General features: G+C 42.6%; 1 protein-coding gene across 3 annotated transcripts; it reads left to right on the top strand.

The window, feature by feature from the left end:
- Nucleotides 1-2,881: 2,881 nt before the first annotated feature.
- Nucleotides 2,882-26,041, top strand: LOC112218741. 3 transcript variants are annotated; one of them, XM_024379830.1, is made up of 8 exons: nt 2,882-3,096; nt 16,963-17,082; nt 18,314-18,555; nt 18,640-18,741; nt 21,120-21,240; nt 21,337-21,389; nt 23,659-23,808; nt 24,245-26,041. In XM_024379830.1, the coding sequence occupies exons 1-8, from the start codon at nt 3,009-3,011 to the stop codon at nt 24,425-24,427; spliced, it is 1,059 nt and encodes a 352-aa protein (XP_024235598.1). In that variant the 5' UTR covers nt 2,882-3,008; the 3' UTR covers nt 24,428-26,041. The 3 variants fall into 3 exon arrangements, with proteins under 3 accessions (XP_024235598.1, XP_024235589.1, XP_024235607.1); XM_024379821.2 differs by having other exon boundaries at nt 2,883-3,096; nt 18,311-18,555; XM_024379839.2 differs by having other exon boundaries at nt 2,884-3,096; nt 18,311-18,555; nt 18,661-18,741.
- The last annotated feature ends 1,557 nt before the right edge of the window (nt 26,042-27,598 follow it).

Below are 27,598 nucleotides of genomic sequence, written 5' to 3'. Positions count from 1 at the left end.
ATAATACAGAACATTAATAGAAAAAACAGCTCAAGGACAGAACTGCATACATTTTTTTTAAAGGCACACGTAGCCAACATATCAATACATACACGCAGACTATCTAGGTCATGTAGGGGAGAGGCGTTGTGCCGTGAGGTGTTTCTTTATCTGTTTTTTGAAAACAGGTTTGCTGTTTATTTGAGCAAAATGAGATGGAACGGAGTTCCATGCAATAATGGCTCTATATACTACTGTACGCTTTCTTGAATTTGTTCTGGATTTGGGGACTGTGAAAAGCCCCTGGTGGCATGTCTGGTAGGGTAAGTGTGTGTGTGTCAGAGCTGTGTGTAAGTTGTCTATGCAAACAATTTTGTATTTTCAACACATTGTTTCTTATAAAAAGAAGAAGTGACGCAGTCAGTCTCTCCTCAACTCGTAGCCAAGAGAGACTGGTAGCATAGTATTTATATCATCCCTCTGATTACAATGACGAGCAAGACGTGCCACTCTGTTAGGGCCAGCTGCAGCTTAACTAGGTATTTTCTTACAGCACTGGAGCACATGACTGGACAATAATTAAGATTAAACAAAACTAGAGCCTGCAGGGGTTGCTTTTTGGAATGTGGTCAAAAAATCTCTTTATTACGGACAAACCGCTCTCCATCTTTACAACCAATGAATCTATATGTTTTGACACTGACAGTTTACAATCTAAGGTAACGCCAAGTAATTTAGTCTGCTCAACTTGTTCAACAGCCACACTATGCATTACCAGATTCAGCTAGAACTTAGGAAATGATCTGTACCAAAAACAATGCACTAAGTTTTAGAGATGTTCAGGACCAGTTTATTACTGGCCACCCATTCCAAAACAGACTGCAACTCTTTGTTAAGGGTTTCGGTGACTTCATTAGCTGTGGTTGGTGATGCGAATGGACACACATGCTTTGTTTAATGCCAGTGGCAGGTCATTATAACATTTGAAGTGTTTATATTCTTTTAAAAATGTTGTTAGTGTAATGTTTGTTGATTGTTTATTTCCCTTGTTTATTTCCCTTGTTTATTTCCCTTTTGTGTATTGTCTATTCCATTTTCTTTGGCAATGTAAACATAAGTTTCCCATGCCAATATAGCCCTTTGAATTGAATTGAGAGGGAGGGATAGAGAACAGAGAGAGTGAGAGACAGAAAGAGCGAGAGACAGCTAGAGAGCGAGACAGCTAGAGAGCTTGACAGCTAGAGAGCGAGACAGCTAGAGAGAGAGACAGCTAGAGAGAGAGAGACAGCTAGAGAGAGAGACAGCTAGAGAGAGAGAGACAGCTAGAGAGAGAGAGACAGCTAGAGAGAGAGACAGCTAGAGAGAGAGACTGCTAGAGAGAGAGACAGCTAGAGAGAGAGAGACAGCTAGAGAGAGAGACAGCTAGAGAGAGAGAGAGACAGCTAGAGAGAGAGACAGCTAGAGAGAGAGAGACAGCTAGAGAGAGAGACAGCTAGAGAGAGCGCGAGAGACAGAAACAGAAACAGATAGAGGAATTTGCCCTGGCACTTCCCATTGCCCTTTCACAGAGGAAAAAGAGTATTCTGTGCATTTACGGTCATCTGAGATGAAGTCATGATTCAATGGAAACCCAGCAGCCAGTGAATGCCTTTATCTAACAGTAGTGAATGTTTTACTTCTGTGACATGGACGCTGTCCCCCAGCTGTATCCCAATATACCCAGTTACCCATGCTGCCCCATCCAATGCAGCCCCCCGGGACGAGGGCAAAGCTCAGGCTGAGAAGCAGCAAGAGGCCAACTACCCACCTCAGTGCCCCATTGTTTTTCATTGAATGTTACTAATGTGGGTTTGGGTAGGGGGGATGGCTGAGAGGGAGGAAATGGGGTGATGGTAGAGAGGGGGATGGAGGTCAAAGCAGGGACAGGGGACCTTCGGTATCATGTTACAGGCTTGTTTTTTCAAAAACAAAAAGAAAAATGTATAGGAAGGTCTTAAAAACTCCAGTTGGCTTCGACTGCCTTTGGGGGAGGGGATTGGAGCTTTTTACAAGTAATTTAGCATACCTCTAACAGTGGTTCCAGATGTTGGATGTGCATTGTATATAAGAACAGAGGAGAAGAATTAACAGTAAACCAAAGATCCACAAGGGGAGGGAGAGGAGTGTTGTGTACCCTGTATGGGTGTGAAAGCTTGAGGCATCTCCAGCAGTGCTTGGCCCTGTTGTGCTGCTGACAGAATTGGATTGGTTGGTGTTGATTGATGGCCTGGATGGGGACATCGGCAGCTAAAACTTGATGGGATGGATTTAAGGTATTTAGCATAAGAAGAGGATCACACCACTGTTTCAGCACCTTAAAAGCTTACCTTACCTTATGGCATCTGCATAAGCCCATTACAGACCAATGGCCCACAGTCTATTGTCCTCTAATACCTTCCATTGTGTGCAGAGTGACTGCTTCCCTCCAAAGCCTTTCAGGAGTCCACAACAGAATTAGACTCTAACTGTGAACATCTCCACTATGAACCATATATGTTTCGTAATAGCCACTGATGATGCTAGATGTTTCCTTTTATGACAGGCATTGTAACTTTGAAGTTATTAATTAACCAACATTATCTATATAATACATGTCAACAAAATAAAACTACTCAGAAATATTGGAAGATTTCTGCAGAACTATTTTCAAACTACATTCAACTATACACCAAACACAAGTTTAGAATCCCAACACAAGTCCATTATTTTATTCTTTATTTTTTCCCTCCTTCTGCCATGCTCCTTCTCTCCCCCCATCCACCCAGTAAGGCGGGGCCACAGAGGAAGGATTAAAGTAACCAGTGAGAGAAGGGGTGTGGAGTTGGGCCTCAGCGAGGGAGGGCAGCCATATAAAAGTGCCAGAGCACAAGCGGGACTTTATCCGGCCCTTCCCACTCACGGTAAGAGGAAATCCTAAACTGGTCTGGTCCACTGGTGCTCCCCTTCTCTCTCGCTCACACACCCTGGACGCTCACACAAACAGGAGGAGAATGGCAGTAGCAGCATCCACACAGAGAATGAATGAGACCCACAAAATGCTGGCATTCACTTTGCTTCTCATCACCACCCTCTTTCACGGTAAGTAAAAACTCATACATCCAGACTCCTCAAGCTGAACTTGAAAGAAAGCATGGGAGCGCTCAGGGGTGGGGTTCAGGGGTTGTCTCAGGCTGAACACAGAGATTTTCATGTTATCAACTTTATACAACGGTATCAACATGATTTTCACTTTCATGAAAATAAACCCATGGTTTAGCAGTGTGTAATAATTTATAAATGCAGGATAACTTCATGGAATTCCCCCCCCCCCATGATTCTGAAAGGGAAAAGTTACTTTGTAGCATAACGTAGCAAACAAAGGGGCCAATTTGAATATGAAACCTGCAGTCACCGTGCAGCTGAATCTTGCATGCATAACCTGCACCTATTTATTGCCTATGGGAACGCTCTCTCCAAATTGTACTACTTCTCAACAATGTGACCCTTTCAAGGCTGCGGGGCTGACTTGCTGTACTGCAATATCTGCTATTTCATTGACTATATGCCAATGTTCTACTATAGCTGGGAGAGCTGTGTGTGTTTATAATTAGCAGATGGTTGTGTGTGGATGTATGGGGTGGGTGGGGAGACGAGGGTGGAAGTTGAGTGAGGCACTTTTGGGTATAAAATGTGGGTGGGAGTTGTGTTGATACAGCAGGGGCCGTAACAAGGCACCCAGGGGTAAAATGATGTCAATTAGAGACTCTCTTTGTGTTCACCTAGAGTGTCAACTGGTCTTGGCAGAATAGCAGCTATTATCTGGACCATAAACACTGGCCACATGCCTGATGAGAGGGTTAAGTACAAGATTGGGAGGTTTTTCTTGCCATCTCCATCTGATCTAACACATTTCCAGAAGAGACTACAGTGTTGATTCAAACCAGGTTGTCTGTAGTGACACTTAGCACTGAGATGCAGTGTCTTAGACCACTGTGCCACTTGGGAGCCCAAAAAGTTCACTCAAAACATTTGTATTTGTTCTGCCAGCAACACCCAACTGGGGTGGCAGGGTAGGCTAGTGGTTAGAGAGGTGGACTAGTAACCGGAAGGTTGCAAGTTCAAATCCCAGAGCTGACAAGGTACACATCTTTCATTTCACCCCTGAACAGGCAGTTAACCTGCTGATCCTAGGCCATCATTTAAAATAAGAATTTGTTCTTAACTGACTTGCCTAGTTAAATAAAGGTTAAAAAAAATGCACATCAATTAACATTGCAACAACAGCAGTTATTTATGTTCTCACTAATTGCATTAGTCTTTTGCTGTGGTGTGGGAAGAAATATTGACATAGTAAATTGCTTAATCTGAAAGTAATGCAATGTTTCTTAGATTTATTATAAATTATGTAATTGGTATTGGAAGCACAAATCTATTCCTATAAATTGAAGGCAGCTGGTTCTGCTATGATCTGTGGAACACATGCATGTAGATTAATGTTGAAGAGTAAAAATGTTATGTTTCCACATATCTTAAGAGAATCTTGAATCTGAAGATTGTGTGGACACATGTTTAATATAATTTACCATTCAATGAAAAGCTGGACATCACAACACCATGCCAAGCTAGCTGACAAAAATGAATGGTAGCAGAATGCCTCACAGTTATCCTAAACAGTAGGAGGGAGAATACATGGGAGCAAGAGGTGGTAAAGCAATGGGAGAAGCAAGAGGGAGAAAAGGAGGGAAAGCAACAAAACAGTGTATAGTTTTCTTAACGTCTATTTCCTGAGAAGAGACAAGTACTTCTGCTTTCTAACAAAGTCCAACTTACTGTATACCATTTGTTTTAAAGCCGGATGCTCCGGTCAACTTTAGAAATCTGGGAGAGGGCTGTATTATGTAAGCACTGTGCAGAATTACTGTAGTACTGTGGATTAAGTCAGAGCTAAAAGACAGATGTTGGCATAGCTGCAGTACAGTAGTTAAGGTGGAGGGGCTTTTCAGAGATGGGTTTGGAGAATGGATTCAAGAGCTATAGCCAAACAGCAGAATGAGGGGAACTACTAACATACTGTAGCACTCAAAAGTTAATGCAATTGTAACTTTTTAAAGTCACCCCTAAAAGTTAAACTTAACAAAACAAAGTATAAATGGATCTAATTTCAGCATCACATGATGAGAGTAAATTTACATTTGAGTAATTTAGCGGACACTCTTATCCAGAGAAACCAGGGTTAAGTGCCTTGCTCAATGGCACATTGACAGATTTTTCACCAAGTCAGCTCGGGGATTCAAACCAGCAACCTTTCAGTTACTGGCCCAACCACTAGTTTACCTGCCGCATGCATGAATCACAATTGGAGTAGAACAACCTAGTGTTCTCAAGTGAAGTTTCTAAAATTTCGAGAGGTTGTGTTTATCAACAGACTACAAAGGATTTAAGCCATATGCTTGTCCCTGGTTTTAGGAGGCTTACTAGTTTGAGGGAACTCAACCTGACCTCAGGACCTGCAATTATGTGAATCATAGATATTGTTTTAGCAACATCTACTGAACACTCACACAGGAACATGTCCAACAAAGAAGCCACTCCTCTCATAAAGTAAATACCATTATGTCCAGGGCTGAAAACCCAGTCCATGTCCAGCACCTGTGGAACAGGAACATTTATTTTGTATCTTATAAGGCCTGTAGAAGGACAGGTCTTCCTCTTTGGGCTCCCGAGTGGCACAGCGGTCTAAGGTACTACATCTCAGTGCAAGATGCATCACTACAGTACCTGGTTTGAATCCAGGCTGCATCACATCTGGCTGTGATTGGGAGTCCCATAGGAAGGTGCACAACTGGCCCAGCGTTGTCTGGGTTTGGCCGGGGTAGGCCGTCATTGTAAATAAGAATTTGTTCTTAACTGACTTGCCTCGTTAAATAAAGGATAAATAAATATTTGTTTCTGTAAGATTGCTAAATCACACTGTTTCAAGTTGATCGTTACGTTTTTGTAGTCTGTTTTATAGTTGTTTCTAAATGTGTGAAACAATCTTTGTGTGGGAGAGTGGACATGTCTTTCCTTTACTATCTGTGGTGATAAGCAGAACAAACATGGACACTTAACATTAGATAAGAAATGTGTCATTCTAAATAGAAAAGCATTCTGTGCTTCTACACCTGCATTGCTTGCTGTTTGGGGTTTTAGGCTGGGTTTCTGTACAGCACTTTGAGATATCAGCTGATGTACGAAGGGCTATATAAATACATTTGATTTGATTTGATTTATGGTTGAGGGCCAGTCTACGTTTCCAGATTAGTGTCTTGATATTGTCTAGTTTAGTCTGGACATGGCTGTTATTCAATACCACCTCCAGAGGCATGGTAGTAATTTGTCTGTAGGAGATTTGAAATCTCCTTGTGATTCTCTCTGAACTGAATCACTGATTTACTCCTCCCAGACAGGAACAGTTAAGGTAATGTATACAGCAGTGAACCTGTAACAGACAATCTGTACAGTGAAATACATACACAAGTAGAAACAGATGAGTCCTGACTGAAGTCCCCAGCACTTGGCTGTCATAGCCCCAGGGTGGGATGAGAGCTTCTGACTGAAGTCCCCAGAACCTGGCTGTCGTAGCCCCAGGGTGGGATGAGAGCTTCTGACTGAAGTCCCCAGAACCTGGCTGTCGTAGCCCCAGGGTGGGATGAGAGCTCCTGACTGAAGTCCCCAGAACCTGGCTGTCTGAAGTCCCCAGCCCCAGGGTGGGATGAGAGCTCCTGACTGAAGTCCCCAGAACCTGGCTGTCCCCGTAGCCCCAGGGTGGGATGAGAGCTTCTGACTGAAGTCCCCAGAACCTGGCTGTCGTAGCCCCAGGGTGGGATGAGGGATGGGAAGTCCCCAGAACCTGGCTGTCGTAGCCCCAGGGTGGGATGAGAGCTTCTGACTGAAGTCCCCAGAACTGAAGTCCCCAGAACCTGGCTGTCGTAGCCCCAGGGTGGGATGAGAGCTTCTGACTGAAGTCCCCAGAACCTGGCTGTCGTAGCCCCAGGGTGGGATGAGCCATGGGTGCAGCACTGGAGCTTGAATAACAACACGAGATCCTCCATCCTCTTTCTGGGTTTAATGCCAGGGAAAAGAGGGCTGGGCTGGGCTGGTTCTGTGATAGAGACAGAGTTTAAGATAGCAGGTCAGGAGTCTAGAGTTGCAATACTGTGTTCACCTCCCGAGGGACTGAGGTCCAATGTCCCATTCCTCAGCCACTAATAGTGGCACTTTCAGACGCAAATTCCTCAGTTGTACTATAGAATCATACACAAGATACATCTAAGTGGCTAGAATTGCCAGTAGAGTGAGGTTTCATTCAGCATTGTAACTATTAGTGAGAACAGGACTTCAATACTGAACACAAAAGAGAGGGAGAGCCTAACCGTATGATCACCGTGGAAAAAAATCAATCGTTTCCTGAGAATGTTACCCTGGCTTTGTGCTTTGGTGGCACTGTGTACTGACAACTATACATGGAGGGTGTCAGAGGGGTGTTATGACAGACATGGGTGGGTTATAATGAGGGTCTGACACGCAGGGTCACCCGGTGCCCCTTCTCCCACACACCCCTCTCATTCCTCACTGAGCCACCCTTCACACATATCCTGTTGGAGGATATGTGAGGAACATTCCAAACATATATCGCTGATGCAAAGAAAATAGATATGTCAGTCCAGTTTATAGAACCTGTCTTGTATAGAGGAGACTCCCTTATTTTAAATATGTTAATTTAGCTTTATAGACAGTGGAAAAAAAGGTTTTGGCTAAAGCAGCATTTTATTTGTGGAATTTGAAGATTAATGAGACAGTTTGTTTTAGAGTTTGCATGTTTGGCTCTCCTTGTGCAAACACTATCTCACGTGGTTACCATTGCACACTATGTGAGAATTGTGGTCAACTCGTGCCTGCAGACCATTATCATCTCACTAAGCCCTGTGTCACAGTCCAAAGCCTACTCTGCCCCTGCCCCTCCAGCAGCAGAGAGGAGTAGCCTACTGTATGGGCCAGTCTGGTTGTATGTTGCTGGCCATGGGAAGACAGGGCCACTACCCAGCTCTGACTGTGGGCATGACGTGTTGCGTTGCGTGGGAGGGATGCGCCTGGTGAATGCATATACTTCTCACCTCTGTAGATCCTGGGGATAAGAAGTCCACAACTGTAGGAGGGTGGGTGGAACTGATGGGGGGTTGCCTATACGTTAAGCAGGCTTGTTCTCCTCCAAGGCTGCTGCTGCTGGCATTCCCCCATCCAGAACTCCCTTGAGACGAGTGAAAGCCGGAGGATATCCAGACCTGTCAATCTGACCATCTGCTGGGGAAATCTCAGAGTGCAGGGTAGTCGAGGCCGTTAGTGGGGGGGCTGAGGGAGTTAAGTGACATGGTTCAGAGCTTCACATTAGTGCTCCATGCAACACATAAAGAATAGGTAAGAAGAATAAAAAGAGGGGTAGAGAGACAAAGGAGGTCTCAATATAAGGAATGGATGCAGTAAATCATAGACAGGTTAGCTATAGCTGTGGTTCCTGGGTAGAGGGCAAAGGAGAGGTCATCCTGTGAGAATCAGAGGAAGTGTTCTGTCTGATTGCTAACCTCCTGCTCTTAGCGGCCTGGCAGCTCACCCCACAAGACCCCACTGTATCCATTACAACACAAACCAAAGGGGATGACTACATACTGGCCCTAGTGTGTGCTCCACAGCTATGTTAAAAGTTATTTACACATCCAACATTCCCATATAGTGAGGATCATCGGTGATGACTAACAACTATGTCAAATCGTTCATACTGCACCACCAGTTGCCTGAAATTAACATTAACAGCCATATAATGTCATGAAACATGGAGCCCTTAAAAAGCGAATCAAAATGAAGCAAAATGGTATTCAAAGGTTCCTTGACGTTACCATGTCTGGTAATGATGAGATGACTGCTATGTACTGGCATAGCGTAAACCCCCATGGAGGGACATTGAGGGTGTGGGGGGTGAGCTCTGGGGCCTCATGTGCCGTCGTCTCACACCTATGTTTATTTTTTATAAATACTTTTGACAGTAATCCTGCCTTTTAGTTTCCACATGTAGCAAGCAAAGTGTTTGTGTTGTCTACATCTACATGGGTAGAAGATGAGTTAGTCAGACTAGTTTTCATGGATCTAATTAGCCCATTTCCCAGCGGCAGCCCGCCTCGGCCTCCTCATCTAATTGGCTATCAAGTAAAAAAAACAGTTACGTGAATCAGGTCAGACTCGGATGATGGAGAGTGAGTTTGTTTTTCAAGATGGATAAGTAAAAGGCAAGAACAAAGTGGTGTACAAAAAAACTGCAAAAAAGCTTTATCTGATCAAGCTCGTGCTAACTTACTGAAGATAACCACATCAGTAAAGCTACCACCACCTCCTCCTTGACTGACGAAACACCATGGCAGGTGGAAGCTAGTAGGCCTACTTATGCAGCAGCTGGTACTAGCAGCCTAACAGTCCTGACAGAGACCTCACTGCCCGGGCACGCCAATAACAGTGGCCTTGCTTCTCCTCTTCTTCCTCCCCTCAGTTCCTCAAGTGAGAGGAACTCACTTCTCCTCCTCCTCCTCTCCCTGAAAATCAAGCTGATGACTGCCAGAGACACACCCGCGCTCATGAGAGCAACACCCCTTCTATGAACACGGGTAAACCTACGAGTGAAGAGACGGATAGCCTCGTCAGCGTGGAGTCCGAGTTCCAATCTGTAATATACACTAATGTTGAGTTTACACCCCTTTTTCCCCAAAAAGAGCCTCAATTTGTCAGAGCATGCACTCTACACGGTGTCGAAGCATTCCACAGGGATGTTGGCCCATGTTCTCCAATGCTTCCCACAGTCATGTCAAGGTGGCTGGATGTCCTTTGGGTGGTGGACCATTCTTGATACACATGGGAAACTGTTGAGCATCAAAAACCCAGTAGCGTTGCAGACACACTCAAACCGGTGCACCTGGCACCTACTACCATGCCCCGTTCAAAGGCACTTCAGTATTTTGTATTGCCCATTCACCCTTTGAATAGCACACACACACAATCCATGTCTCAGTTGTCTCAAGGCTTAAAAATATGGATTTAACCTGTCTCCTTCGCTTCATCTACACTGATTGAAGTGGTTTTAACAAGATACATTTATAAAGGATCATAGGTTTCACCTGGAGCATGTTTCCATTTATATTTACACTCTACCATCTAAATACTGTATATAGCTATAGATAGGCTAGTAGGCTAGACTGAATTGTCTGCATAATGAAACAATCCATAGTAAGCTATTGTTTTGACAGTGGATTGATTGTATTATTTGGCATTAAAGGGACATTTAAAAAATGTTTGACTTCATATTCATCATCTCCAGCACCACCCCATCATCAACATATGAGAAAATTAGTTTTGTAGTAAAAAAAAAATACATGAAGATAAGTGTTTGCAGTGACATTATTTTTTGTTGTTGTGTATTATTATTTTTTTAACCTTTATTTAACTAGGCAAGTCAGTTAAGAACAACTTCCTATTTTCAATGACAGCCTAGGAACAGTGGGTTAACTGCCTTGTTCAGGGGCAGAATAACAGATTTTTACCTTGTCTGCTCAGGGATTTGATCTTGCAACCTTTCAGTTACTGGCCCAATACTCATACCACTAGGCTACCCTGGTGTGCGTCGTGTGATTTAAATCAATTATGAGTAGGCATTGCCTACTAAATTCCTACTAATTGGTTGATGATGTCATTATCTTCCTCTATTATATTTACTGCAAAACATAGAAACGTGCCATTTTCACATATGTTGATATTGGGGTGGTGCTGGCGATGATGAATATAGGCCTACAGGACAGTTGTATATAAAAATGTAAAGATCTATTGGTTACTGATTAGTATGCTGTTTCATTGAAAATTCATTTTACAATCTGCAATGTTTGGATTTCCCACTTTAATTACTCAACAAGTATATATACTACAGTTCAAAAGTTTGGGATCAATTAGAAATGTCCTTGTTTTTGAAAGAGAAGCAACTCTTTTGTCCATTAAAATAACATCAAATTGATCAGAAATACAGTGTAGACATTGTTAATGTTGTAAATGACTATTGTAGCTGGAAACTGATTTGTAGCTGATTTTTTTCAATGGAATATCTACATAGGCATACAGAGGCCCATTATCAGCAGCCATCACTCCTGTGTTCCAATGGCATGTTGTGTTAGCTAATCCAAGTTTATAATTTTAAAAGGTGAATTGATCAATAGAAAACCCTTTTGCAATTATGTTAGCACAGCTGAAAACTGTTGTTCTGGTTAAAGAAGCAATAACACTGGCCTTCTTTAGACTACTTGAGTATCTGGAGCATCAGCATTTCTGGGTTCCATTACAGGCTCAAATTGGCCCAAAACAAAGACCTTTCTTCTAAAACTCATCAGTCTATTCTTGTTCTGAGAAATTAAGGCTATTCCATGCGAGAAATTGGCAAAAAACTGAAGATCTCTTACAACGCTGTGTACTACTCCCTTCACAGAACAGAGCAAACTGGCTCTAAGCAGAATAGAAAGAGGAGTGGGAGGCCCCAGTCAACAACTGAGCAAGTACATTAGAGTGTCTGGTTTGAAAAACAGACACCTCACAAGTCCTCAACTGGCAGCTTCATTAAATAGTACCCGCAAAACAGCAGTCTCAACGTCAACAGTGAAGAGGCGACTCCGGGATGCTGGCCTTCTAGGCAGAGTTGCAAAGAAAAAGCCATCTCAGACTGGCCAATAAAAAGAACATTAAAATGTGCAAAAGAACATAGACACTAGATAGAGGAAGATTGGAAAAAGGGACAGACGAATCTAGGTTTGAGGTGTTCGGATCACAAAGAAGAACATTCGTGAGGAGCAGAAAAAATTAAAAGATGCTGGAAGAGTGCTTGACGCCATCTGTCAAGCATGGTGGAGGCAATGTGATGGCTGGGGGTGCTTTGGTGGTGGTAAAGTGGAAGATTTGTACAGGATTAAAGGGATCTTGAAGAAGGAAGGCTATCACTCCATTTTGCAAAGTCATGCCATATCCTGCGGAAGGCGCTAAATTTGAGCCAATTTCCTCCTACAACAGGACAATGACACAAAGCACAGCTCCAAACTATGCAAGAACTATTTAGGGAAGAAGCAGTTAGCTGGTATTCTGTCTATAATGGAGTGGCCAGCACAGTCACAGGATCTCAACCCTATTGAGCTGTTGTGGGAGCAGCTTGACAGCATGGTACGTAAGAAGTGCCCATCAAGCCAATCCACCTTTTGGGAGGTGCTTCAGGAAGCATTGGGTGAAATCTCTTCAGATTACTTCAACAAATTGACAACTAGAATGCCAAAGGTCTGCAAGGCTGTAATTGCTGCAAATGGAGGATTCTTTAACGAAAGCAAAGTTTGAAGGACACAATTATTATTTCAATTATAAATCATAATTTATAACCTTGTCAACGTCTTGACTATATTTCCTATTCATTTTGTAACTAATTTCAAGTATGTTTTCATGGAAAACAAGGACATTTCTAAGTGACCCCAAACTTTTCAACAGTAGTGTGCATTTTTGCCACCAGCTAGCATTCTATAGCTTCGTGAAACATAAGCATTAGGCTTAACATAAGCAGTAGGCTTGACAACCAAATATAAATAAGCATGTATCCATTAAAGCAAAGCAATAGGCTACTACAAGCATTAGCACCAAATTATCTGACAGCCTATCGATGGGAAGATACATAGACATTGCAATTTCAGAACCATGGACAGCTATCAGAGCACCCAAATTCTGACTTTGTGGGGCGGGGGGGGGTTCAGAGAAACTGCGCTACACCAGTGCTGCCATGTTGAGGTTAGATTCTTGTTAAGTGGGTTTGTGTGTAGAACACCTAGCTGATGACTGATGGCTGGTCAGACAGTGATTAAGGCTGCTCAGGCTTTAATGGCCATGCTGGCCGGGTTGATAAACAACATGCTCTGTATGGCTCTGTTTTAAACTAAGCACCCAGGTGTTATCAAATCAAATTAAATTGTATTTGTCACATGCGCTGAATACAACAACCTTACAGTGAAATGCTTACTTAAAAGCCCTTAAACAATGATTTAAGAAGTTAAGAAAAAAAAGTGTTAAGTAAAAAATAGATAAGTAACAAATAATTAAACAGCAGCAATAAAATAACAATAGCGAGGCTATATACAGGGGGTACCGGTACAGAATCAATGTGCGGGGGACACCGAGGTAATTGGGAGTGAACAGGGAGTACAGGAGGGGACTGAGCATGCACCCCTGAGGGTCCCCCGTGTTGAGGGTCAGCGTGGTGGATGTGTTATTACCTCCCCTTACTGCCTGGGGGCGGCCTGTCAGGAAGTCCAGGGTCCAGTTGCAGAGGGAGGTGTTTAGTCCCAGGGTCCTTAGCTTAGTGATGAATTTTGTGGGCACTATGGTGTTGAACGCTGAGCTGTAGTTAATAAATAGCATTCTCACATAGGTGTTCCTTTTGTCCAGGTGGGAAGGGGCAGGGTTGAGTGCAATAGAGATTGCATCATCTGTGGAACTGTTGGGGCAGTATGCAAATTGGAGTGGGTCTAGGGTTTCTGAGATAATGGTGTAGATGTGAGCCATGACCAGCCTTTCAAAGCACTTCATGGCTACAGACGTGAGTGCTACGGGTCGGTAGTTATTTAGGCAGGTTACCTTGGTGTTGTTGGTTACAGGGACTATGGTGGTCTGCTTGAAACATGTTGGTATTACAGACTCAGTCAGGGACAGGTTGAAAATATCAGTGAAGACACTTGCCAGTTGGTCAGCGCATGATCGGAGTACACGTCCTGGTAATCCGTCTGGCCCTGCGTCCTTGTGAATGTTGACCTGTTTAAAGGTCTTACTCACATAGACTATGGAGAGCGTGATCACACAGTCGTCCAGAACAGCTGATGCTCTCATGCATGCTTCAGTGTTACTTGCCTCAAAGCAAGCATAGAAGTTATTTATCTCATCTGGTAGGCTTGTATCACTGAGCAGCTCGGGGCTGTGCTTCCCTTTGTAGTCTGTAATAGTTTGCATCCAACGAGAGTCGGAGGCGGTGTAGTACGATTCGATCTTAGTCCTGTATAGACACTTTTTGTTGTTTGATGGTTTGTTGGAGGGCATAGCGGAATTACTTAAAAGATTCCGGGTAAGAGTCCCACTCCTTGAATTCAGAAGCTCTACCGTTTAGCTCAGTGTGGATGTTGCCTGTAATCCATGACTTCTGGTTGGGGTATCTATGTACGTCACTGTGTGGATGACGTCACTTATTGATGAAGCCAGTGACTGATGTGGTGTACTCCACAATGACATCGGAAGAATCCCAGAACATATTCCAGTCTGTGCTGGTAAAACAGTCCTTTAGCTTAACATCTGCTTCATCTGACCACTTTCTTATTGGCTGAGTCAGTGGTGCATTGAAGTCCTCGGCTACTAGGAGCGCCGTCTCTGGAGCGTTTTCCTGTTTGCTTAAGGCCGTATACAGCTCATAGATTCTGGTACTAAAACCTCACTCAGTTTGTGGTGGTATATAGACAGCTACAAAAAATACAGATGAAAACTCTCTTGGTAAATAGACTCTGGTTGGCTGGCTCTTTGGGCTGTTATGTACCTAATACAGAGCTGGTAGCAATATGCACATACATTAATTACAATGACAGAGAGGTAGCTCATAAACACAATTAAATTGTCACAAAACACGTGACAGCTATAACCAACAGTTGCTAGTCTAAGTATACCAGTGTGAGACCTCCTTCAGTACTGTTGACCCACCTGTTTACGTGGCACGCTGACTGTTTTGCACTTGTGGCACTTGCTCTTCATACTGATTTAGCAAGTCCAATCAATGCAACACACTGCATTTAGCATACTGCAACAACTGACTATAAAAGTTAAATTCCACAAGTAAACAAGGTGGAAAGACAGTCGGAAATGTCCATCCTGGTGATACAGTAGCTTATCCAAACCCAGCCCAATTATGCAACATTCAGTTCTGTCTTGGACAAAGCTTCTGTGGGTTTAACCAGAAAACAACATTGTTTAACTGCATTGGGAAAAGGCAGGGAGGGAGGAGAGAGTCTTAATGAGATTCACAGAATTTTGGCAAAGCCACGTGGATGAGGTAATGCCGTTGTGTTAGAGGAGAAGGCTACGGGGGGCAAACGATTGCAGAGCTTTCTTCGTTGCCATAACTATCTCAGTAAACATGTTCAATCTCAGGAAAAAGGGAGTCAGGTGCACAGCTTATTAAGATATTTCATAGCAAGATCTTTGCCCAGTTTAGTTTATTAAACATACAATGCTCCGTATGGTATGCACTGCATTAGCACTGCTCACATGAAATATAGTTGCTGACAAGACTAGAAAATAATATGACAAACTACATTATAAGTTTTGTACTTGATTTAACCCACCACTACAGTACTTGAAAAGATAAAATGACACATCACATTGTGTAAAACAAGCTTTTACCTCAGGGGGCCTGATAGGTAGAACTATGGCTATTTTTTTAATCAAATTATCGTTTCGACATCACTGTGCACCAACAGTTTTAGTAAAGTAGCAGTATATTTCAGCAGGGCGTTCGGCTGTTTAACATGCTAGCTAGATGGAAACTTAATTCACCTAGATGACTTGATGTTGTGTATCCCACTGACTAATGAGGCTGAACTGTTGTTGGGAGGCACAGCTCTCCCATTACTTCTTTGCATGTGAGAGCTGGGACTGAGATGGTGTCAGTACCAAAGCCCATCAGTCTAAAAGACATGGCCATCGCCAAGTAAGGGTATCAGTGGTCTATCAAGACGCCCAGTCAAAGCACCCATTTACAGGCACATACGGGCACAAGAGACTTACATACACAGTATGACTTCACCCTGGTGGAGGATAAATGGGTGTTATAATCACACACTGGGGAGAGATCCTTACCCTCTTAGCATTGAGCGGCATCTCTCTTATTGCATGACACCTGGCAATGAAAGACTTTACAGTCTTCTGATAGTTAAGTATTGAAATATCAAATTCTTCAAGGTTTTAGAAATGACAAGATTGTTTTTGAGAGTGTGAAAGTCTGCAGTTATTATATTTATCTACATAAGTAGCTATGAAGGAGGAAGAAATAATCACATTCCTCGGTCCAGCTGCATATCTAACTAGGTATGAGGAAATGGATGCACATACTAAGACTTTAAAGAGTAAATTACCCAGAGGCCCATGTATTAAAGCCAGTGTGCTTGCTGCATAGCTCCCATAATGTCTGTCATTAGACCAGAGAGAGATTTCCCCTGGGGGGCTTGTACCCACCATCCCAGCGGGAGTGTGTCAGGGGTCAGGCCAATTTGCAGGAGAGGACAAGAACATTTATTTGCACAGGCTGAGCTGAGGAGTTACCCCACAGTTGGGCTATTAATTACAGTCCCTTCCTTAGTGCTGCATGGAGCCTAATTGATTTCAGGTCAGGCCCTGGAACCTATTAGAGACGGACTGCATAGCTCCAACACAAACACCTCAGTCAAGATTACATTCACAGCCAATGAGATCTCCCCCCCCCCCTGGGATCACTAGTAATACCAGACTATATGGGTGTGGCAGGATTGCTATCAGTCCTGTGAGTCTAAGTGCTAAGTCAAGTCAGTTTGCACACATGCTGTCTATTAATGTGGTGCTATAGACCTGGACACAGGTGTGGGATCAGTTGAACATAGCTTGGAAAGACAATGTCATATAAAGGTGCAGACAAATGACCATGTAGCTTGGTGTAAATGAGAATAGCAGCTATTAAGCTAAGTGAAGTAGAATACTCTTTCAGAAAGGGACATCACTGCTGTGACAAAGTTGTCATGGTTTCTACAGTATGTGTTGGCATGCAAGGGTTATAGTGCAAGTTATCCCTTTGTTGTTCTCTTCCAGGTGGTGTAGTTGCACAAGATGAGAGTGAATCAGATGTTGTCACTGGGCCCACACAGCCAGTGGATGTTGCTGAATTAATTCGTGGAGATGACATTGACACCACACAACCGGCAGATGAAGGTAAGAAATGGATCCATTAGAAGATGATCTCCACAGAGCCACTATTGGTGTTGCTGTATTAATATACCGTCCTAGGCTCATCCTATCAGCTTTTTGTCATAAATGTTTAAATCAAGTGAACATAGGGGCGCAATGCACCTCAAATCTGTGGGGACACAAAGTGCATGAGGATTTCTGGGGGGTGGTCCTTGCCCCCCCTCCGGAAGTTGGATAATTTAGCATTTTTCAAACACCTGCAATCTAGAGCCATAATCATTATGCTTAATCCTATTTAAAAATATGTATATTTTTCTGCATATCTAAGCATACAGTTGAAGTCAGAAGTTTACACACAGGTTGAAGTCATTAAAACTCGTTTTTCAACCACTCCACAAATTTCTCGTTAACAAACTATAGTTTTAGCAAGTCGGTTGGGACATGTACTTTGTGCATGACACAAGTCATTTTTCCAACAATTGTTTACAGAAAGATTATTTCACTTAAAATTCACTGTATCACAACTCCAGTGGGTCAGAAGTTTACATACACTAAGTTGACTGTGCCTTTAAACAGCTTGGAAAATTCCAGAAAATTATGTTATGGCTTTAGAAGCTTCTGATAGGCTAATTGACATCATTTGAGTCAATTGGAGGTGTGCCTGTGGATGTATTTCAAGGTCTACCTTCAAACTCAGTGCCTCTTTGCTTGACATCATGGGAAAATCAAAAGAAATCAGCCAAGACCAAGAAAATACTAATTGAGTGTATGTAAACATCTGACCCACTGGGAATGTGATGAAGGAAGTAAAAGCTGAAATAAATCATTTGCTCTACTATTATTCTGACATTTCATATTCTTAAAATAAAGTGGTGATCCTAACTGACATAAGACTGGGAATTTTTAAACGGATTAAATGTCAGGAATTGTGACAAACTGAGTTTAAATGTAGTAGGCTAAGGTGTATATAAACTTCCGACTTCAACTGTCTGTATCCTCCTGACTGGTGGTTATTTTATGCTTGATAGCCTGAAATGGCTTCTTGGTAGCTAGTTATGAGGTTGGGAAATTGGGAACCTCTGGCCTAGCTAAAGACAACTTCATAAAATTGCTAGGTGGCTAGTAGTATTACAGAGAAACAACAAAAATAATAATACAATCTGAGGGGGCACGTGTCCCTGTGCCCCCTATGGTCATGATGCCTCTGACTGGACATAAAACACTAAGAAAGAGACTTTTCTTTTCTTTTCAGAAGCAGATAAACCCCAAGTCCAGATCATTTTATTCCCCAGTATTCCTGGCCTGGATCTGTCAGGCTTCTTACATGACACCACAGCGACTCCAGTCACCAAGGGGGTAGTGGAGACCACAGACATAGGGGAGGTCACAGTGGAGGCTGGTGAAGCAGGAATCACAGACCCAGATGACAACCAGGAGACCCAGGCTCCCCAGCAGTTTCAGACCTCCCAATCCAGTGACACTGTGCTCATCCCAGAGGTGAGCCTCGAGTTCAGTGACAATGCCATCCAAATCGCCAATCCAAGTTCAGAATGAACGATACACACTCTAGTCTAACTGAAGTGGTCTGGTGTCTCTCTACAGGCTGATGTGATGTGTGTTGATAAAGAAGCTGTCCAGGACAGAGATGCAGTGAATCTGAAACTCAAGGCCTCATCCAGCTGTGTAAGTAATGAGCACACCACGTGTACACACACACACACACACACACACACACACACACACACACACACACACACACACACACACACACACACACACACACACACACACACACACACACACACACACACACACACACACACATACACACACCTCACTAAAGGAAAAGCCAACTTTTCCTGATGTGACATACAGGAAACCCTCACAGCAGTGTCCACTTCAGTTCAAACTGTATCGAGGGTAGTTTCAGTAGCGGAAGCTGAGAGTCAGAGTAAGATGTTATAGATGACCGACTCCTGAGGCAAAATCATAGCAAATTGCCACTTTCAATTTGCCCCTTATCAGACCAGTGCACATTAGCTAAGCAGGAAATTCCTATTCATTAAGCTACAGTGATTAAAACATCTCCCGTGGGCAGTGAACAAGAAGGCTAGTGACACACCAGCCCTTCTCCTCCCTAGTTATGCCTGCCAGGTGAGGAGGGGGAGCAAAAATAGTTTGTTACAACCCAAGACATGCCTACAGGAGAGAAGAAGAGGGAAGAACGTGTTCAAAGTGTTGGTGTGAAAGGTGGGAAGGCGGTGGTGGGGATATTGTTGTAGCGTGTGTACAAAAGGGATTCCTCAGCCTCTTGGGGCAATGGCTGCTGGGCTAACAGGAATTCCGCTCTGTGCCGGCCAGGGAAGTGAAGGGAAGTGGCGTCTCGCTTTCCTCAACTGTGTCTGTCTGCCAGGCTGCCTGTCGTCTGGAGCTCCAGCTCCGCTGATTTCAGTCAAGATAAAATTGTATTAAATAATGCCCTGAAATAACGGAGTCCTTGGTGATATCACACATCAAGAGGCATGTGGGGCGGCAGGGTAGCCTAGTGGTTAGAGCGTTGGACGAGTAACCGCAAGGTTGCAAGTTCAAATCCCCGAGCTGACAAGGTACAAATCTGTCGTTCTGCCCCTGAACAGGCAGTTAACCCACTGTTCCTAGGCTGTCATTGAAAATAAGAATTTGTTCTTAACTGACTTGCCTAGTTAAATAAAGGTCAAATAAATAAAAAATGTGTAAGAGTCTTGAATGGGATTTAGCTTCCCCCTCTCCATCTAGGCCTGCATGGGAAAGCCCCCTGCAGCATGGCATGTAATCAGTGACACACTCACTCCTACACCAGGCTATGCTTTATGACTTGATTGGCTTCATCTGGGTTAGACACCACATCCCATTTGTGAAGATCCATGTATGTTTCCAATTATATGAGGATCATATATACTGTAGATGAGTTTTTAAAAATATGTTTTTCAATTATGAACATATTACTAAATACTTTTAAAAATTATAGAATGGAAACATCTTGAAAATGTTAGAAAACCCGCCATGCTATGCACTGACTACACAAGACAATAAAGCATCAGGGGCAGGACCCAAGAGACTGCATCAGGGATCAAGAAACAGCTGAGAACGACGTGAATAAAACTGTTTTCAACTTAAAGATGAGAATTTGTGTGCTTTACATGCACTGTATTGAACATGCTCTGAGTGCCGTAGCAGATGAGGCCTTGAGAGCGATCCTGTTTCCTTAGCTTTGTAAAGAAGCCAGCTGTCCTATCTGGGGCTGGGATCAAAGGTTTGAGCAGAGCCGTCTGTGAGTGCTAGTGGCTGTTTTTGGACCATGTTAAATAGGGTGGAGTATTGCAAGGTTGTGATATAATTTATTGGGTAAAGGGAGAGGGACATGGGAGGGGGGTGTGGCCCTTTTGTGGTGTACATTTCAAAGACCCATAGTTGTAACTGTGTATTCATGAGAATGTATATTACCACATTTCATTTCTGTGTGAACACATTTCATTTCTGTGTGAACACATTTCTGTTTGAACACATTTCTGTTTGAACACATTTCTGTTTGAACACATTTCATTTCTGTTTGAACACAATTCTGTTTGAACACATTTCTGTGTGAACACATTTCATTTCTGTTTGAACACATTTCATTTCTGTTTGAACGCATTTCTGTTTGAACACATTTCTGTTTGAACACATTTCTGTTTGAACACATTTCATTTCTGTTTGAACACATTTCTGTTTGAACACATTTCTGTGTGAACACATTTCATTTCTGTGTGAACACATTTCATTTCTGTGTGAACACATTTCTGTTTGAACACATTTCTGTTTGAACACATTTCTGTTTGAACACATTTCTGTGTGAACACATTTCTGTGTGAACACATTTCATTTCTGTGTGAACACATTTCATTTCTGTTTGAACACATTTCTGTTTGAACACATTTCTGTTTGAACACATTTCTGTTTGAACACATTTCTGTTAACTAGGATGACCAGGTTCAGCCCCAAATTCACATACTTTGTTATTAATCCAACTGATATTTCCACAGGAGGAGACCAGGTCTAAAATTGAGAGTGTGTTGGAGCACCTGTGTGGAGACGACTGTAAACTGGAGGTCTACCAGGAGGACAACTCCAATGAAATCCTGATCTCTGGCCAATGTATAGAAGGTTGCTTCCCTCTTCTCCTTTTTAATGATGTGGGATTATTCTGTTGAGTGTCTGGTGTTGAAAAAACATTAACCATATCACCATCTCTCCTTACAGCTGATGCAAAAGGAATGGCTGAGAAGTTCAACAATGACAACATTAAAGACAAGGTAGAGTATCACTTCTCTCCATTCAGTATTCCAATTCCCCATACACATATGACGTTCACATAATTCACACCACATACACTTCATGAGAAAGGCATTATGATCAGTGTCCATTGCTGTCACACCCACAATAAAAATGCTTTAATTTGTGCACCGTGGTAGGTGAGGCACAATGCTGATTCGGCTCCTTATCTAACCACTGTGAGATAAACCCCACTGTGAGACACTCCTCCACCAGACAGGAATCCTCACTCATGGCTCCAAGCTGCCGGGAAGATGCTGTATGACAAACAGAAAACAATCCCCACTTTCCTGTCAGCTGGAATTAATTTATGTTCCCGGTGGAGATGGGGTTGAGTGTTCCCAATGGGAATGAGGAATGGGTGTTTCCTTCTCATGATTCAACCTGGTTGTCCCTTTGACATTAGACATACTCTGTGCCCCATCCCTACAACCCCCCTAACTCTGCCCTGCCGCGTTAAACAGTTAAGTGAGCTGCACTCGTCCACAATCTTCTCATTATGTTGGTCAGTTAGTTCAATGGCACCTTTGTGTTTAGATACTGCTCTGGTCTGAAGGGTGTAGGGCAGGGATCATTTACTAGATTCAGCCGGGGGCTGATTTTTTTACTTGAGCGGATGGTCAGGGGGCCGGAACATAATTACAAATAATTTGTAGACTGTAAATTGACTGCAAGAAGCCCAAACAGATAGTATTTGACTAAAACATAATAATTTCAAACCTTGCTTGCATTTGTATACGATCACATACTGTATATCTCTCAATTATGCGTGGGAATACTTTGGAACAGATTTTCCAAATGAAAATCACTTGGATTTGCTGGTGTTTTTGAAGTGTTTTATGTTCAACAATTAAAATAAAAAATGACAATCTGAAATAGCTTTATATGGGCCACACCCAAATGCTGGTTTAGAGAGAAGCATGTGGAACTGCCTTCCTTTGGTGTCTTGTTTTCACTATCATTCATCATAGTTATCGTATAAGCTAACCTCAATCTCCTATCTGATTGACACCAACATTCCTAACCTCAGCCAAGATACTTAAGACCTCCTCAGACAAAAGGGATATATCTCTATTATGTGTTCGAGCTGATTTGCTGGTGTTTTTACAGTCTTTTATGTCCAATAATTAAAATTCAAAAAATTGTGGGCTGCCAGTTGGGGAGCACTGTATGCTAGCCCAGGCCACATAAAGCCTGAAATCCATCCTCTACAGTCTGGGCTAAAATAGCCTGATCCAAGGAGGCATTAGGGGCACTGCTATTCATCCATCCTCTACAGTCTGGGGGTAAAATAGCCTGATCCAAGGAGGCATTAGGGGCACTGCTATTCATCCCTCCTCTACAGTCTGGGCTAAAATAGCCTGATCCAAGGAGGCATCAGGGGCACTGCTATTCATCATCCTCTACAGTCTGGGGGTAAAATAGCCTGATCCAAGGAGGCATTAGGGGCACTGCTATTCATCCCTCCTCTACAGTCTGGGCTAAAATAGCCTGATCCAAGGAGTCATTAGGGGCACTGCAATTCATCCATCCTCTACAGTCTGGGGGTAAAATAGCCTGATCCAAGGAGGCATCAGGGGCACTGCTATTCATCATCCTCTACAGTTTGGGGGTAAAATAGCCTGATCCAAGGAGGCATCAGGGGCACTGCTATTCATCCATCCTCTACAGTCTGGGGGTAAAATAGCCAGATCCAAGGAGGCATCAGGGGCACTGCTATTCATCCCTCCTCTATAGTTTGGGGGTAAAATAGCCTGATCCAAGGAGGCATTAGGGGCACTGCTTTTCATCCGTCCTCTACAGTCTGTGGGTAAAATAAGCCTGATCCAAGGAGGCATCAGGGGCACTGCTATTCATCCCTTCTCTATAGTTTAGGGGTAAAATAGCCTGATCCAAGGAGGCATTAGGGGCACTGCTATTCATCCATCCTCTACAGTCTGGGGGTAAAATAGCCTGATCCAAGGAGACATCAGGGGCACTGCTATTCATCCCTTCTCTACAGTTTGGGGGTAAAATAGCCTGTTCCAAGGAGGCATCAGGGGCACTGCTATTCATCCATCCTCTACAGTCTGGGGGTAAAATAGCCTGATCCAAGGAGGCTTCAGAGGCACTGCTATTCCTAGTGTCAGTAAAGCATCTAAAACAAGACAATGCAGATTACATACCACTATAATTCACATAGGGTATAACTTCAAAGTACAGCCTGAATTCCTTATATTATTATGTGTATAACTCTCCTTCTCTCTCTAGATTGATTTTGAAGAGGCTGTTCCTCGCTGGGGGAAGAAATCCAAACTGGTATTGGTCTCCCTGCTGCTCACTGGACTGCTCCTGGCTATTCTTCTCATCGCAGGCTACTACCTGAAAACCCACCGCCCACCACCCAAGGGAGCGAGACTGGTGAGTCAGAGTGGCCAAGACGTGAGAGAGACCCAAAGCAAACTAATACTGTGTACAGGACCCAGTTTACTGGGAAGATTGGGTGGGTCTTGTTTTCACAATCATTTATCATAGGCATCGTATAAACAAACCTCAATGTCCTCATCTGATTGACACAAATATTCCTAACCTCAACCAAGATAGTTAAGACCTCCTCAGACAAAAGTGACACGACTCCCTGACTCCACCATTCGTGTTTGAATTCCATCATAGGGAGAAAGTGATTGCTTTTGAATCCTCTCATCATCAGGCTTCACCTTCAACTTTACCTTCCCAACATACAAAACATATTATTCCTTCAGTTAAATCTGTACTGTATCACAATAACACGTATTACCAAGCCCAACCTACCATCAAGGTTCCTCTAATCGAATCTCTATGGTTCCTCTGCCCATAGGCTGAAGAGGGTTTCCAGGTGTATGAGGAGAACCAGGCCAACACCCTGGTGTCTGTGGCCCCTCTGCAGTCACAGGAGCCCCTGGTGAAGCCCACCAGCAATGGGGAGTTTCTTGAGAGCCAGCCACCAACCAACAACGGCCAACCTGCCACCCAGACCTCGGTTGCTGACACTGAGATGTGAACGAGCTCTGAATTACATCCCCAACGCCCCATTTTCATTCCTCCTGCTCACCATCATCACCACATTCCCAATCCCTATCCCCTCATAGTGTACCTGGGGATACAAGACTCTAACACTAAACAACAATTCAATATCCAAGCCCACCTCACCTTACCCCATGCAACCCTTGACTCCCAGGATGATGACAATGATGAAGATGATGACTATGACGATAATGACGAGGCCTGTAATGTGAAGAGAAGAGATTGTGATCACTGGCCTCTAACAGGTGTCTTCTTAATGGTAGAGAAGGAGCCTAAACACTGAGTTTGGGGGACTGGACAGCAGGTTCAGAGACTGCATTCCAAAAACAATAATTGCTGCAAGAAATTAACAAGAAATCACCAAAATTGACAATTTGTGTTGCTGTTTCCAAATTCATGTATGAAGCACAGTATATTCGAATTCTTAGTCTTTCAGATCTCAAATGGACTCATTTGAACTAAAAGGGTCATCGTAGTTTAAAGTATCGCTTGGTTAATTTGTTTGTATGATCAGGTGTGATCGTTTGCTTGAACCTCCTGTTTGAGGTAAAAAATTACATTTGGGTAACAGAAGCGGAGAAAGAGTGATACATGGAGATTATTTCAAGCATTGAAGAGATTTTAATAGGCAGCTTTAAAATGGGTATCAATATGATTGGCTAGTGCAGAGATCAGAGTTGAATCATGTTGCCTTTTATCAAGGCCTATCATAATAGTTGTGTGAGATGGGCTGCCATATGTTTGTTTCATAATTCTGTAGGCCTACACTCTTAGAAAAAAATGTGCTATCTAGAACCTAAAAGGGTTCTTCAGCTGTCCCCATAGGAAAAACCTTTGAAGGTAGAACCCATTTGGGTTCCATGTAGAACCCTTTCCACAGAGAGTTCTACATGGCACCCAAAAGGGTTCTACCTGGAACCAAAAAGAGTTCTCCTATGGGACAGCCAAAGAACCATTTTGTAACCCTTTTTTTCTAAGAGTGTAGTGTGTCACAATTTCCATAATGACGAACATTATATTGTAGTTGTTTAAATGTTTTTTTTTTGTTCTGACTCAGCACTGTGTCTTTGAGAATGTTGAACCAGGTAGACTAATCTTATCAAATCCGAAAAACAGACATAACCTGTCGGTTTTGTGTGGCGAAATACTGCCTTTAAATATCTACAAAACCCCTAGTAACATGTTCAACATTCTCAAGGCCCTTTAAATGTCCTTAATAAATCAGTTCATCATGAAACATCAGTTACATGGATGAAAGATGTATTTTAGCTATTGTTTTTTGAATGACTGATTGTTTTCATACAATACTGCATGTGTAAATATGCTTACTTTCTCTGTTAGAAATATCTGTGTGCCCTATACATTTTGATTGTGTCATTGTTGCTACTGTTTCTTTGTCTACCTGAACAGGTAACACTAGCCTGATCATGTCACATAGCATGGCACACATACAAACTTGCATCTCTTTATAGACCCCACACAAGGAAAATTTAAGTTTATTATGATTCCTACAGCTGTTTTGGGCCTTTCATCAAATCCAACATCTGATCTTGGCTTAAATAAACCAAATTATTAATATGTCATTGAAAAAGTTTCAAACTGCATACAGTTTACTGTATTAATCAAATCAAATGTATTTATATAGCCCTTCGTACATCAGCTGATATCTCAAAGTGCTGTACAGAAAGCCAGCCTAAAACCCCAAATAGCAGGCAATGCAGGTGTTGAGGCACGCAGGTGTATTAACAAGCATTGCCTGATGAACTGACCCACATATGTAAAACAATTGGACTCTGACACTGTATTCTAGTCATGTAAAGCATATTTCTAGCAATACCACCCTAGACATGATCATATAACAGTCACAAATGTTTGCTTATGGTCGTAGAGACATTTTCAATGAAACAACATCAGTGGAGTATTAGAAAGTGCAAAATATAAACTGTTGCTACTACTGAGTCCATACAGAAATAGAACAAACTTATTCTTTGGGGAACTGACCAGCATCTGAAGCACAGCATTGATTTAGGGAAAACTTTGCCACAGATGGAGACTACTGGACTATCTTTGACTTTGCCTATTGTTATCTCCAGTTTTGTCATCTTCCATTAATTGCGTCTGCGAATACGCTTTAAAAGTAGATAGTAAGAATAAGATGGCGCTTCGGTAACATGGATAACTATTGAAAGGTAGCTGATTTGCGTATTTCTACATTGTAATGGACACGGTAAAAAATTTGGTAGGTAGGCTGCTAGGAGTCTTCGGCTGCAGTACAGCAAAGCACATGATAGGCTACAATGACTTTGCTCATGATCATGCACGCCACAAATGTGAACTATAAGTTCCTTAAATTTTATTTTGCGGGTGCATTTTAATTATCTGGTTAGACACTTGAGGTTATAGCTAACATTCCCCCATTCAAAGCAGTGGAGCGTGTAGTGAAGCAAAAGTTTAGAGGGCGACGGGGAGTGGGTTTTCAAAATGCTATCATATCAAGCAATCATACCATTTGTAAAATGGTCATATATATTTATTTTTAGACACAGTACCAGTCAAACATTTGAACACACCTACTCATTCCAGAGTTTTTCTTTAGTTTTACTATTTTCTACATTGTAGAATAATAGTGAATAGATCAAAACTACGAAATAACACATTAGATATCATGTAGTAAGAAAAAAAAGTGTTAAACAAATGAAAATATGTTTTATATTTGAGATTCTTCGAAGTAGCCACTCTTTGCCTTGATGACAGCTTTTCACACCTGGAATGCATTTCAATGAACAGGAGTGCCTTGTTAAAAGTTCATTTGTGGAATGTCTTTCCTTCTTAATGCATTTGAGCCAATCAGTTGTGACAAGGTAGTGGTGGTATACAGAAAATAGCCCTACTTGGTGAAAGACCAAGTCCATATTATGGCAAGAATAGCTCAAAAAAGCAAAGAGAAATGACAGTCCATCATTACTTTAAGACATGAACTAATGTCAATGCGGAAAATTTCAAGAACTTTCAAAGTTTCTTCAAGTGCAGTCTCAAAAACCATCAAGCAATATGATGAAACTGGCTCTCATTAAAGGAAGACCCAGAGTTACCTCTGCTGCAGAGAATACGTTCATTAGAGTTAACTGCACCCCAGATTGCAGTCCAA

This window comes from Oncorhynchus tshawytscha, linkage group LG02, assembly GCF_018296145.1.
Source record: "Oncorhynchus tshawytscha isolate Ot180627B linkage group LG02, Otsh_v2.0, whole genome shotgun sequence".
Classification (NCBI taxonomy): Eukaryota; Metazoa; Chordata; class Actinopteri; order Salmoniformes; family Salmonidae; genus Oncorhynchus; species Oncorhynchus tshawytscha.
This window is presented reverse-complemented; position numbering and strand designations above follow the sequence as displayed.

What these genes read in the sequence shown, in the direction of transcription:
- LOC112218741 (XM_024379821.2), top strand. Translation starts at nt 3,009, where the DNA reads ATGGCAGTAGCAGCATCCACACAGAGAATGAATGAGACCCACAAAATG. An exon ending in TCAAGGCCTCATCCAGCTGT is followed by an intron (nt 18,742 to 21,119) that starts GTAAGTAATGAG and finishes ATATTTCCACAG; the next exon opens with GAGGAGACCAGGTCTAAAAT. An exon ending in CTCTGGCCAATGTATAGAAG is followed by an intron (nt 21,241 to 21,336) that starts GTTGCTTCCCTC and finishes CTCTCCTTACAG; the next exon opens with CTGATGCAAAAGGAATGGCT.